Below are 15,104 nucleotides of genomic sequence, written 5' to 3' on the forward strand. Positions count from 1 at the left end.
GCTAATAAACAGTCACATGGCCCCTAAAAAAACACTGGCAAACACGGCAGAAGAAGAAGAATGATATGGGCTTGTTTTGCAGCTACTGGAGCGTTGCTTCTCTTATTTACTGAAAAGATAAACTTTTCTGATGATGTTTTGATAGAAAACATAAAACCATCTGTACTGGAGCTCAAGTTTGGTCAACAGGAGGCTTTGCAAAATCCCAACCAGAGTTCTGGGTGTTCTCATCAAAGACCAAACCTCAGCCAAAACAAACTGATGCGATTCCACCGAATCTTGATCAAATAAAGTCTGCAAAGAGTTTATCTGACAGTCTTTTGATGTGGAAATATAAGGCTGTACTTAGCATTGCCCACTTTTTTCTCCTCAGAGTATTTGTGTTTATTCATATTAGTTTCATTAAACCCCATTTGACTTCATTAGATACTTCTACCTGCTTCAATCTTCTTTGAAAGTCAGAATGCTAGTTTGCTTTCAGCTGAATTCTCCATAGTTCTGTGCTAAAAAATCTCCCCCAGCATTGGAGGAAAGCAATAAAGCAGCAGAAAAAACTGCTTAAATTATTTATCTTGAGACTTTTCAGCCTTGATCGATTCGATTTTGTACGTTTGCTTGGATTTGCACCCACAAGCTCACCCACTAACACAACAAATACGCTCTTCTCACTATCACAAATATAAATATACATAATTTACTCTTAAAAATACTCACTTGTGCTGGTGAGTAGAGCGTCTGGCTGGAATCACAGCAGTTGTACGTTTCCTGGTGCGCGGCGTGTCGCACCCTCCTCCCTCCATCGCCCTTGTCTCCTCTGGCCCCCGGTTTGTCCTTTCTCCCTGCCGCTCCTGCTTGGCCCGTTCCAACAGCTAGCAGTCCTTTGTCCACCCCTCCGCCCCCACACATGGGGGTGCCCATGCAACAGAGGGTGCCCTGGGCCAGCTCCAGCTCAATTTCTGCATCCATCTCCGCCTCCTCCTGGGCCTCCTTGTTGGAGTCGTCCAGGTGCTTCATCAGCACGGCCACCACCACATTGATGAGCACAAACTGGGCGGTGAGCACAAAGGAGACAAAGTACATGGGCGAGATAAACTGAAGGCTCGGATTGCAGGCATAGTCCACGCCAGTGTTGTGGTCTGGTGGGCACTCCCGCAATGTGTCCTGATGAGGCAGACAGAGAGAAACACAACAGGAAAAAAGAAATCCAAAATCAGAACAGAGCAGTTTTTATGATGAGTATTGGACCACCATAAAAGAAAACAGAAATGAATAAGTCTATGAGATTAAAGTCACTTTTTTTGTAGAATAAGATTGTAAACTCAGTTCTCATTTTACAAGAAATAATTCATGGCTTTGAAAATAAGGTTGTAACTATGAAAAATAAGTTATACATTTACAAAAAAAAAAAAAAGGATTCAGCGAGATTCTTGCGCAGTGTGATGTCTATTCAGATTATCTGTAAAGACTGCAACATAAAATAAAAAAGAAATGTTCGATTGTCTGTGGAACCAAAACATTTTACTTTTAAAAAAGCATGTCGTTTTCAAATGTAAAATTATTATTATTTTTTAGGTTAGGTTTAGTCTTTATTTGAAGGGACAATGTACAGATTCATTAAGTTTAAAACAAACAGAGATGTTCTGCACCACATTATAGCTAGATAGCTAGTTTCCATCTGCAGTCCCTAATTTTCATAAATTTATGACTTTATTCTTGTAATAATTTAATTTTAATTAATAATTTAAGACTATTCTTGTAAATGTTTTCCTTTTTTAAATAAATCTATGAAACCCTTGTAAAATTGTGATTTTTTTCTCATAACTTTCAAATTTTCTTAGTATAAAATGTCGTCTTTTTAAAAAAAATAAATGTATGACTTTATTGTCATACATTTTTTATTGAAATCCTATAAATTTATAACTTTATTCCCGTAAAAGTTTGACTTTTTGCCTTATAAACTTACAACTTTATTCTCGCCATTTTTTTAAACTTTTTTTTTAATAATATGATTTTCTGGTAATATTTGGAATATTTTCTCACAAACTCTTCAACTTAATTCTCATAAAGTTTAATATTTTTTCATTAATGTGTGACTCTATTCTCTTAAAATTTTGTTTCTTATAAATTTTCAACTTTATTATTGTGAAAGTTTGACTTATTTTTCATAAAATGAATTTACCACTTTACTATTGTAATATTCTATGTTTTTCATTAATTAATGACCTAATTCTTGTAAAATTTTGACATTTCTTCATATAATTTCAAATCAAATCAAACTTTATTTGGATAGCACTTTTCCAAAAACCAATTTCACTCAAAGTGCCTTACATAAAAATGTAATGAAATTTCAACAGACATAAAGCATACCACAAAGCAAATACATATATTCACAACTTTTTTGGTAAGTTGTATTTTTTTTATATAAATCAACAACTTTATTGTGATAAGATCATTTTTTTCTCATTAATTAATGACGGGAATTTTTTTTTTTCTTAAATGCATGACTTTAAAAATGTGACTTTTTTTTTAGTTTATTGTGTGACTATGCTCATATAAGTTGACTTTTTTTTATCACATAATATATAAAAAAGTGGATGATTTTTTTGGAAAGACTCCCCTAGGCTTTGATTCAATCCATCAACAACAATTTATTCTCACAAAAATATTACAAATTCCCAAAAGGTAAATACGAAAAAGATCACTTAAAACGGTAAATAAACCTGCAGAGGCATGGAGTAAACTCAGCTGTGGAGTGAATAAGGAAGCTTCTTGCAGTGATATCACCTTTATGTTTTTGTGGCAGAAATTCTGACTTGAAGGCATTTTAATAGTACAATCAGGTCAGTCGGCTGTTATATCACACGTACTTCAGTGGACTGTAGGGTTCGTACAGGTTTTTCCCCACTTTAACTTGTTCACTGAGGAGTTTTATCACAGAAAAACTGAAGTGACAAGAGGAAGTACACCTATCTCACCCAGTCTGTGACCACACATAACAATTCCAGCCCTGTGAGCAGAAGGTGGTCTTTTTCTATTTAATCTAGCTTGACATTTACACACTGTGCTCCTCCACAGATCCCATTTTGGCGTGCACCCCATTTACATCAGATTTCTTTGTATATTTCAGTCTCGTCATAACTCTTCTCTCCTGAAGCGGTACTCCAATCACATTTGTCATATTTGTGTGTTTACTTTCCCTCTAACTAGGGAGAAACTGTGAAAGATGACCCTTTTAACCCCATTCTTTTCCTCTCATTTCCTCCTCTTGACTGATGTCTCGCTTTTGCCTGACTGCACTCTCCCTCATTATTTCCTCCTTTTCCTTTTAAAACACTAATTCCAGCTCAGCATCAACTGCTTCCCACTAAACCCAAGAACCCGTCTCACAGCCCAGGTAGTAAGTTCATTTCTAAAATAGCTAAGATTTACTCAGAGGGGTGGCATCTGCTGCACGCTGGCTCACTTCACATTTTGCTGTCATGTGCACGGCATGGATTGAGCGCGTGCCAGCCCACTCTAACATTATCTGTATTGCCTTCACAGCACAGGAGGGAGACGGCATAGGTTCAGGTGGATGAGGGTTCAAGGGAAATTAATATTTTATGTGCAGGAGGTGGTGTGGATGAGTGAGAGAAACAGGTGATCATTTGTAAACCAAAGTGTTAAAAAAAATAAAAAAAAATGTGAAGCTAATTGGATTAGAATAAAATCTCTCACACCACAAGATTGTACCTTCATAATGCCGTTCCAGTTGTCGCCCGTGGAGACTTGAAACAAGGTAAGAAAGGCCATGCCAAAGTTCTCGAAGGTCGCGTGACGACTCATACCTTCGCACGGATAGTCTTCATTGCAAACTGAGTGTGAGAGGAAGTTTGGTTGATGGAGCAAAATTAAGAGAAATAAGGGTTAAATGTGGGAAAAAAAGAAGGAAGAAGGCAAAGAAGAAGAAAAGATAGTGAGATTTTTCAGAAGAGATGCTTGACATTTTGTTGAGAAAAAGAAAAAAAGCAAGCACGGTTTCTGTACGTGAGCAGCTTGGATTAGCAGCTCAGCAGGTCTCACTTGTGCAGCCCATTCGTAAATCAATAGCAATGTGATCAAAGAATGTGTTTGTTTTACAGCTTATATGTGGAGATAATCTGCAGAATAGCCTCAAGAATGCAACAGTAGCATTAGCCGCTAATCCTCTCCCCCTGCCAGCAGCTGCAGCTGCGCCACACAAGGGAAATATGACAGTTTGGAACAAAGATCTTCCACCTTGAATGTGGATATTTTGGGACATGCATATGTTCCAGAGCGGTGGATATATTCCCTTAATGGTTGTCAGGTATAGCCGTGGAGCGAGTCATCTGAGGTGAGAGGAAAGATGGATATATAATGATTTTATGAACATGTACCCACATGAGTGGAAGCCCTTTCAGATATTTTTTTTTCTAAAGTAATGGGTTATAAATGTGGAGGGGGAATGAGACTAATTGCATTTTGTAATAAATAAATGAGAGCACTGACCAAACTGAGATGAATTTCATTATGAAGCTGCAGCCAAAATTTCTTCATATAAATGAGACAAAAATGCTGGAAGGGGTTTTATTTTTCTGATCAAATGTTCTACAATGCATGACACACTCCAGCATCCACATTAGGGTAAAAAGGAAGCCCATCTATAGGAAAACTCTAGAAAAAGGACCATTTAAACAGACAAGTGTAATTATTTTTAACATCAATAAATCATATTCATCATATATGGGAGCTACATGCTTGGAAACATTTTAGACTAAAACTCCACTTATTGTTAGTATATGTCAGGAGTCTGCAACCTGTGGCTCTTCCCTGAGCTGTTTACGTCTTTTGTGATCAAGCACAGAAAGTATGAGTTTTTAGGAACTTACCAAGTTCTCCAAAAAGCTCTACTCCTAAGGCGGCGTAGATGAAAAACAGCAGCATGAAGAGCAGGCCCAGGTTACCCACCTGAAAAACAGAGAGTTTGTTCAAGCAGGAGCTTTATAATCTTGTCTACAGATTAAACTTTCTAGGTTATCATTTTTAGAAGTATATTTGATCATCAAATGTCTTTGTTTTTAACTTTTTTTTAAGGAGCAGCAGCAAAAAGAGAATAAAAATGAGCCACAACAGCATTTTGAGCTTAAATAAAATGCATTGAAATGTGAACATACATTCATTTTCAGAACTTTTTATGGTGAAATGTGAATGATTTCCCTCAAAAAAGATTATTTTTCTGCTTTAATGCTGCCATAAATCAAACATTGGCATGAAATGTTGAGTATTACAGCACAGTGTTTGTGTCCCTGACGTGGATTAGTTGACTAAAACACGTCATCCTCTTTTTAATAAATGAACCCCACACTGATGGTTTTTTTTTTTTTGGGTTCAGCATTTTGGGACTTGAATCAATTTCAGCACAAAACAGCCTTTTGTTGACACAACATAATGAGATGATGATGCTGCACGGCAAACATGAGGTGCACATTGTAATCCTATTACAGGGACATCAAACTGTGTAAATGGCGGTGACCCACAGATAATGATAACGGGCTTTTCTCATGGTTACCTCTCAGAACGCATCTGTTCCTAGAGGAGAACTTTTCCCAGTAACACCTGCTTTGTGGTTATTTTATGTTTTTTACATTTAAATTTAGGATTTAAAAAAACAAATGAAAATAAAAAGCAAAATTGAAAAGAGCAAACACTTAAGAACACAGACATATTTATATCAAAAGTTATTTGAATAAAACAACAACAAAGAACAATTCCATATCATATTCTTTTTTTACTTTTTTTGTTGGAGTTTATCTATTCAAATTTGTGCCAGTGGACTGTGGTGCAGTAGGTGCTACAGTCGGTAGGAAGAAGGTGTGAGACCAGCTACTGTGACAATATTGAAATTTGTAAGCGCTGTTGAATTCTAATTTCCGGCATAGTTAACCTTCATAATTTTAGACCACTGAAAGATTTTAGGAAAATAATAAATCATTTAAAGTTCCTTATTTGAGCCACATTTCTTTTTAAAGAATATAACACTCAAAAAACCTGAATATAAATCGATATGTTGATTTTATTGTATTACGATGTTTGTACTTTATGTAGGAATGAATATGAAAAATTCCACTTTTGTCTCGGGAAATTCTAAATTCAAGGCAAACAAATACCTTTATTATATTAGAACATATAATAAACTACAACTTTTGCCTGTTTTGAATGTGAAAGTTCTTCTGTGAAACATGGGTCTTCCATGATACTATCCAACTAAAATATCATTTTATGTTTCCACATAAAAAGTAATGAAAAGTGTGTAAAATAGGCTCATCTAAATGCATCTTCTGGTAGACTCAGTTTTGGACAAACTCTGCATTTAGGTTGTTCTCGTCTTCTTAGAGCACTGAGCACAGATGGATGCCAGCTTTCTCACATCCTTCTGTCTCTTCATGTAATCCAAGACTCCATGTTCACATCAGGGCTCTGAGAGGCCATGATATTACTCCCAGTACTTCTTGTTCTTCTTTAAGATGAAGATAGTTCTCTTTCAGCCATTTTCCTGCAGATTAATGTTGGGCCCAATCATTTGCCTCCTCGATGCATGATGGGAACATAAGTATCTGGCTATATTTCCCAACATTAAGAACACCATGAATCCTGACTTAATTCTGACTCAATTTGTGGAAGTGCAGTCCCAAACGTTCAAAGAACCTTCACCTCTTCAGTCTTCAACCAACAGGCCGCCTTTTGCTACAGATATATATTTAAAGTTTGAGTTTGTAGCAGAAGCCTCCTACACAATTCATGAGTGGGTTTCAACCTTCTTGTAACAATGAAAATTAAAATAAATAATAATAATAATAATACAGATGATTTATATTTTTCTTGATTTTTAATTTTTTTAACCTTTAATATATATATATAATATTTATTTGTTTAAAAATGTTTATTAGCACCTGTTTGGTTGGTCTAACTGGTTGATAATACACCAGATTATCATCATCCTACAAAGTCTCTTTCTTTATGAAATTGTCCCTCAGAATTGGTGCTGAATTGGTGCTGTCCTGAAAGCAAAAAGTACTAACACCAAATGTTTAGACTTTTCTTTTGCTCGTGCTCTTTTTCTTGTGTAAATTAATAAGAATCAACAATCATTATTACAGTTTTATTCTTCTACATCTCATTTTCTACTCTTATATTTCCTATTCTTTCTTATCAGCATTTTTATACAATTGCATGGGTGGAGCTACGGGGGGACAAAGGGGGACACCTACCCCCTTCCAAAACGCTTTGCCCTCCCAGTTGTCAGCCAAATTTTTTAGCCAATATTAGTATTTATATCGACAAAGATTAAGAAATCATCAATACAAGCCTCTTCTTTGCTGCTGCTTTACATTAGTAATGGCACCTCAGCTAAAAAAAACTTCATTTTTTATACGATAACAATAGTAAGAATGATCAAATTTTTTAAATACATTTTTTTTAACCTTTTATTTGTAAAAGGTGCATTCACACCAAACCCGATTTGCACAAAAAATCCGCATGGCTCGCTCCTCTTTCGCCACGCGGAGAATTCGCGGCTCTCCGCCTGCCTGAGCTTGTGTTCTACCTCCGCCATTGCAAACATAGTTAAAACTTTAGCAGAGAACTGTTTTATTAAAGCATATTGTTGAACACTTTACCAAAGTATGATCATGATTCTCAAAAAAAAGGGCCCAGAAAGTAGCTTAAAGAATACTCTTACTTTATCATTCTGTGCTATATGCTGCTGTTAATTATGATTTGCTCACTACTACATTTCTCATTTGTACACAGAGGACCAGAGCGAGTACAATATTTTCTTATTTCACACATTCTAAAAAAGATGGGCTTTGATAATGTTTCTTAATATCTAAGGCAGTAGGCATTTTAATAATTAAAATGGCTATTCGGTCATCACCATGTCCCAACAGGACCCATTATCTTATTACCAGAGTGTTGGAGCTCTACGGTATTCAGAGTGTGTTCTGTCTGTATTACTTATTATTCTGACAGACATCCGTCCCCATGTGCCAAAGAAACTTTCCGCCTCTTCCTCTCACACTGAGCATGCTTCTCTCCTTTTGTTCGTCTGTATCCGAAAGGGTCTTTTTTGAAATGCTGCCCTCAGTATCTCATGTGATGTAATGAAATAAAACGGGCAGCTCGCCATTTCATCATAACTGTGAATGATGGTGTAATAATGCCGGAGGTTAAAAGTGTCAGCAGATGTAACGCTTTTGTTCAAGTTCTTTCAGAATCTCCACATGTGCACATTTACAGAGACCTTTGGAATTATCTAACCAGCTTGACTTTTAATTAGTAAATGACTCAATGTTGATGAGAGACAGACCAATAAGTCACCTTGAACCCTCACTATTTAACACCTGTTTTGCTTCTTGAAACTTTATTGGTTGCCATGATTATATTTGCACATATAAACCAGTTTTGCTGCTTGTCTGTCTATAGAAGTGAACACTTAATTAAAATGATCAGAAACCTCAAACTACTATATATTTTTTTATTATAAGTTGCTCCACAATATAAATTGCAGATGCCAAATATTGCATCATATAGAAGAAAAAACTGGAGTATAAGTTGCATAACTCATCAAAAAAAAAAGGGGATCAAGAATAAAGATTTCATCTTGACAAATCATAAGATGTATTTTCAGAACTTAAAAGCTTAAACTTTTTTTGAAAAGGTCAACTAAGCTCACTGTTTTGCTTCTGTTACCTTTTTATGCGCCTTATAATACAGGATATCAAACTGATGCTTAATTAGCTTCATGAAACATTGAAGGAATCCAGTACATTAGCATAACCTTACAGAAAGCAACCGTAACAGAAAAACATGTTAACACGTCAACTAAACTCTTTCTATCTCTTTAAATCACAAAATCTGTTGAATTCCTTATCATCTGTGTCACTTTGGAACTATTTCGCCCAACGTGAGACTAAGAAGCTTCTTCTTTTGCATTAATAGCAACAGCAAATACTGATATAAATGCCTACAGTGCCCTCTAGTGGTTGTTGCTTATGTTTAAAAATCATATCTAAGTCTCACCGGACTCAAAGTCGCACTCCCAGCCAAACTATGCAAAAAAGCGCAACAAATATTTCGAAAAATTTAGTTAGTCCATCTCTATCCTTCTTTAATTTTAGCAAAAAAAAAATTCTTAGTGCTTCGTGAGAGTTGTTTATGATGTGATGTTGATGGGGAATTTTTACACTCTAAAAAGTGAAACACTGGATCAATAAACAAAAGCTCTATAAATTTAACTCTTAAATTTAAATTATGTTTTGAGTTGACTAAACGATTAAACCAAATTTTTAATTTAGCGAAAACTCAAAATGTTAAATATAACAAATAGAACTTTTGTTAATTGATCCAATGTTTCATTTTTTCAGTGTAGGTTTGACTAGCTTCCTACACACAGTCAAAGCTCGCTGAGTATCTGGTAAGCTGCGAAGCTCCATTCGGCTGTGAAGAACGTCCTCTTTTTCTCTGTCATTATGAATTCAGACTCAAAATCTCACTATATTAGCATCTGCATAAATTCCACTTCAAATTGTACAATTTGTGAAATACCCAGGAAACATTAAATTGACAGAAAGCCTTTTCTGTGACACAGAAGACTCTGTTTTGTGGCTGTAAAGTTACTCAATTTCATTACAATAATGCTTCATATGACTTTATGCAGAACAGCATTAGCATAAAACATCAAAGTCAAATATAAAAATAAAAAGAATATTGCAGCTTCCTAGGCCAAAACACATTTGGGGTTTGATCGGTTGTTCCCTTGGATCCACCCTCTGATTGTCTAATTTTCTTAATTTCTGACACTCAGACTGTGTGCAAGGAGCGAGCGCTTTCTACTTGAAATGCTGTAGGGGTCCCTTGCACAATGCACAGGTATCGGGGGTCGAAAAATGGAGAAATACATTCAATGGGCCCATATTTCACTTACTTCCTCCTCTCTTGCCCTTATGTGTTGTTTAGGTATTCACTATTACTTGTCACCCACATCATACTTGAAGAAAAATACGCTCTATGGGCTTACTAAATTTCACCCTAATTTCCACCTGTGTGCCCCATACAGGTTTGCCCGTTTTTTCGCCTGCAGATAGCCCTCATCTACCCATATGGGCAGTTGTGACTCAGGCATTACTTGCAGCCGTGACTCCAAAGTGTAAAGAGTAGAGTTTTCCCCTTGATTGTTTGGCTAAAAGAAGCCGAACTCTGTGTTTTGCTGGTTCCAGTTGAGCTGTCAGCCTGTGTAACCAGCAGCACACGCAGTGCGATGAGTCAGAAGCAATCCTTCGCTCTTCTCTTGGCTGCACAGTGTGCAGTTTCAGAGGTGAGTCAGCTACAGGGCAGCAGCTCTCTGCATTAGGGGGCCGCTGCATGAGTTCAGCAGAAATGGAAAAACCAAAACTGATGCACACCGTGCAGGGTTTCCTGAAGTTGGGGTTGGAAATTTGTGGTTTTGATATCAAACTTTGTAAATAACTTTCCCAAAAAACTACTGGACATTGACATTTTGATGAGACAATCTAAAGAGAACTCGGTGCATTAATTGTGGGACATACAGTAATTTACTTAAATTGACTGTGACAAAAGGAATTTGTAAAGTCTATGTCTGGATTACACAGTTATTTTAGGAGTTTTTCCTTCACCTTGTAATTAATTTTAAGTATTCTATGCTTTGATTACACACATTATGACATGCTAATGGGGTAAAATCTTGATTTTCATCCAAAGTGGATAGGCGACATCTTTCTCTCTGAAAAAGGGTTTTCATTGGGAGTCTAAACGCGTCAAGCTGAAATTGAAAACAAGACAGACGCTGCATGAATGTGTGCATGTGCACGTCGATTCCGCCTTTGATGAGTCATCTGTCGGAGTCATCTAAAGGCCAACAGAAATAACAGCGATCATGTCCTCCCATCTTCCCCTCCTCCTGAGTATTGATTAAGGCTAGTCGACTTGTTCTATTCGAGTGTGGGTCTATGTGTGTGAGAGTAACCGAGGGGAGGGGCAGTTTTACCTGAGGCAGGGCTTGGACGACTGTATCCAGCAGCGCTCTCATTCCTGTTGCCATCTTCAGCAGCTTCAGTACTGAAAACAGAGGTGGGCGTGGTTAACTTTCATGCAAAACAGTGCATTTTTTGACACACCTTCTGTTCTTTAGCAGCATCTAAGCAACGTTTTGTGTGAACATTGCCCCAGTGTGTGGCCTGTGTACCTCGCGCTATTCTTAGGACCCTCATGATCCTGATGATAGTGGGGTTGATGGGCAGGGCAGCACTGATCTCAATCTCTTCCAGCGTGATCCCCATCACTGACAGGAGCACGATGGCCAGATCCAGCTGGTTCCACCTATCACAGACCAAGCAGACTCGGGGTGGATCAAGAACCTCAAACATTCCACGACAATTGATGACAACTATGACCGCTGATCAGCTCATTTCAGAGCAAAAACATGAATAAACTGATGATCAGAATTCGCATTTAGGACATTTTTAAATAAACATTGATTTATTATAAGGGTGTATTAATATAAATCACTTTGAAGATTATATATCTTGTAATTAATGTAGAAAAACACACAAATATATATCCTATGAAAGTAAAAATCAAGTCAGTTTGGAGACAGTTGAGCTACGATTTTAAAGATTAGTCAACATCTAACTGGAATAAACATTTGATTACCTTCAAGAATCACCCTTAACCTTAAGAAGTAGCATACTGTAATTCTAAATTGATCCCATTTGACCCATATAAAAAAAGGCAGTAGATGTGAGTTTGATGTGTTCGGGGTGAACGTAGTGTCACGCTGGGCTTGGCAGATTTTTTCTGAAAAATCAGACTTTTCTCCCAAAAGTGCGACTTATACTCAAGAGCGACTTATAAATAGTTTCCATCTTCTTGATCAGACATTTTGAGCTCCACCAACTTATACTCTGGAAAATACGTTAATAAAAATGGTTACTTCTTCATAACAATCATAACTACAAACTAAAGTAACAGTGAAATATCAGAGCTATGCAGCCGCACAGTTTTTAGCCAGATGCCAGCTCAGATGAGGAAAACAAAAACATGAGTGGATGCATTAGAATGCAGCAGAGAAGGGGGTTTGTGGCCCACCCAGCGTATTTTCTGTCACAAATACAGTTTTTTTCAAACTGTAATAATTGTCTGCTCCTGATTCACATCAATTTGAATATATAAATATTCAGAAATGCAGTTTTAAGCTTAATTTTCTTCATATATAAGCCCTTCATCATCAGAAAAATGACTCAAGAACATAATAAAGACAGATTTTGATTAGAGTGGGTCTTTAAATATAAGCAATTAAAACTACATCTAATCCTTTCTAAAAAGGTTAAATGAGAAATAATTTTTTATTTCAGCATCCTGTTGCCTTCAATAGTCGGGAAAGCTGAGCAAATTTGTAAAATAAGAGGATGACTCAAAAGCGGAAATGTAATGCAGAGAAGAAAATTCAACAGAAGAGATCAGAAGTTATTGTATCAAATCAATGAAATACTACAGAGTTGTGAATTAAAAACCATAAATTATGAAATTTTCAGGAAAAAAATGTGTCTGGGAGAACTTGAATGTTAAGAAAATGTATCATTTAATCAAAGTCTTTGAGTTTCTCAGTTTAAATCATTTTCTCATACCAGAAGAAGATTCCTGACAACTAAACATTTCCAGCAAATATGCAGAGTTTCGCCTGATTGAAATGTAATAGCAAGAACTAAAGAAAAGATCAAACATGAAATAACAGCCTGATGACCATGCAGAGAAATGATGACCTTATATTATTGGTTCAAAGGGTTCTGTAGTGAGCTAAATCATTCATTCTCTGAATTTATCCCACTCTATTCACACATACTGTCAGAGACTTTATTAAATATGTGATAAAATGGTCTAATACGTCATGAGTAGTCTGAATTCATTATGTTGTGTGTTGGTGTATAAATTCTTAGGAGGTACTTTGAAATAAATCGATGCAAGTATGGCAAAATGCAAAGAAATCTGAACATAATAACTTACTTTTTTTTTAATGGTAAAAATAACACAATAAAGTCTTTCCTAAAAGTGACTGATTTTGTAATAAAATAAACAAAAAGATGCTAAAATGAAAAAAAAATGTCCAAAAGCTTCCATATTTAATACTTTTTAGAAACAGACGCCATGAACGTTTCAAAAATGTTTAAAGGCTATCTCGGGCCTTACAGCACATTTCATAATCCGTGATGGCGCTAAAGCTGTTGCTCCTCTTTCTATTTATATTGATCAAAGCAAAATGTGGATTTGTGCAGCAACACTTTGAAATAAATAACTGTTTATTGTGGCACAATTACATGCTGTTCAGTCAGGAGATTAAAGCCTGTGCCTAAGAGCTCGGATCGGCACTTTAATGTTTCATATCTTTGTCATCACCAGTCTGACAAATGAACAGGAGGAAACAAAAAATGTAAATATATAGTAGTTTTTAAAATGCAAAATAAACATATAATAATCCAGACCATGTTTTTGATTGGACACAGCAAAATATGTTGTGTAATCAGATTTTCTACCAACTACAACTCAGTGGGAGCCATAAAGCTATGAAGACAAAGATTTGTATTTATGTTGTTGTTGAAATTATGATGAAAATAAATGAACTGTACTGTTTTTGGCATGAATAAAACATAGGCAGACAACAGGATTATTTCAAAATGTGAAATAATGTACAACTTTTAGTAAAGGTACACATGACTTCCTCTCAAAATGAAATAAACTATGTGTCACGTAGGATAATTTCAATGCAGTAAATATAGTAAAAGGTAATATGATATCTAGGGAGCCCTGGACATGGCTTTTTAAAAAAAAGTTCCCTCAAATTAACATTTTGTGCACACAAATGAATAATTCTGCTATCCCGAGGCCACCAATTATCTTTTTCACCTGCATTTTGTGGGGACATGTTAGCATTTTGTGCACACAGAATGCAAATGAGTGTGCACAAAATGCAAATTTGGGCTCACAAGATAGTAACTGAAAAGCACAACATGCTAACTTGTGCGCATAAAATACAAAAAAGGCTAACTTGACCCTAGAAAATAGCATTTGTATGGGCCTTAGCCTTTTGTGTACACAAAGGGCTAACTTCTGCACATAAGATACTAATTGTGCACACAAGACATAGTTTTATGATCACAAAATGCCAAATTGTCTGAACAAATTAATATTGTTTGAGTACAAAATGCTAACTTGTGTGCCAAAATGAAAAAAATAAAATGGTAATTTGAGGCTAGAAAATAGCAATTTTTTGGGGCGTTAGCAATTTGTGCGCACTAAAATGCAACTTGTGTACACAAAATGCTGACTTGTGTGCACAAAATGCTAACTTGTGTGCACAAAATGCTAACTTGTGATCAAAAAATGCTAACTTGTGTGCACAAAATGCTACCTTGAGCACAAAATGCTATCTTGAGCACAAAATGCTAACTTGTGATCAAAAAATGCTAACTTGTGTACACAAAATGCTAATTTGTGCACACAAAATGCTAACTTGTGATAAAAAAAAAAAACGCTACCTTGTGCGAAAATTAAAATAAAATGGTGTTTCTGGCCAGCCACAAATAGCCAACTAATTTGAGGGAACCGTATATTTTTATTTTTATTTATGTTATGTCTGGAGCCTCATAGGTATCAGCAGTGAAAAAAAAAAAATTACCCAGTTTGGTACATCTCAGTCAGAAAATGGTAAATCTAAATGACAAAAATGTAATCTGCTCTAATTAACTGAACCTTTCCATATTTTTCTAACCGTAAAGCATACTTAGCCTACACTTTTTTACTATACTGTTACTGTGCTTGCAAAAATTAAAAACTATTTTTCCTTCTTTGATCAGAGGGCCACAATGGAGGGTTAAAAGAGCCACGTGGCTCTGGAGTTGTAAGTTTCAGACTCCTGTTGTAGTTTTCTTGCAGCATAAATCTACAAACACAGAAGCTCCACTGCAGATGTCGTAACCCACATAACGGTACCTGTCTTTGAAGAAGCGACGGAATCCAAACGCGATGAGTTTGAG

At 36.1% G+C, this 15,104-nt stretch overlaps 1 protein-coding gene across 4 annotated transcripts in view; it reads right to left on the reverse strand.

The window, feature by feature from the left end:
- Positions 1-15,104, reverse strand: part of cacna1ia (calcium voltage-gated channel subunit alpha1 Ia) — a 198,932-nt gene that overhangs the window by 19,565 nt on the left and 164,263 nt on the right. For all 4 annotated transcript variants that reach the window (XM_036213306.1, XM_036213305.1, XM_036213304.1 and 1 more), the window contains exons 28-32: positions 11,261-11,394; positions 11,063-11,133; positions 4,890-4,968; positions 3,733-3,854; positions 715-1,161 (exon numbers count right to left, since the gene is read on the reverse strand). In XM_036213306.1, the coding sequence (XP_036069199.1) occupies positions 715-1,161; positions 3,733-3,854; positions 4,890-4,968; positions 11,063-11,133; positions 11,261-11,394 (853 nt within the window). The remainder of the gene's footprint in view (positions 1-714; positions 1,162-3,732; positions 3,855-4,889; positions 4,969-11,062; positions 11,134-11,260; positions 11,395-15,104) is intronic.

This window comes from Oryzias melastigma, linkage group LG8 (genome assembly GCF_002922805.2).
Source record: "Oryzias melastigma strain HK-1 linkage group LG8, ASM292280v2, whole genome shotgun sequence".
Lineage (NCBI taxonomy): Eukaryota > Metazoa > Chordata > Actinopteri > Beloniformes > Adrianichthyidae > Oryzias > Oryzias melastigma.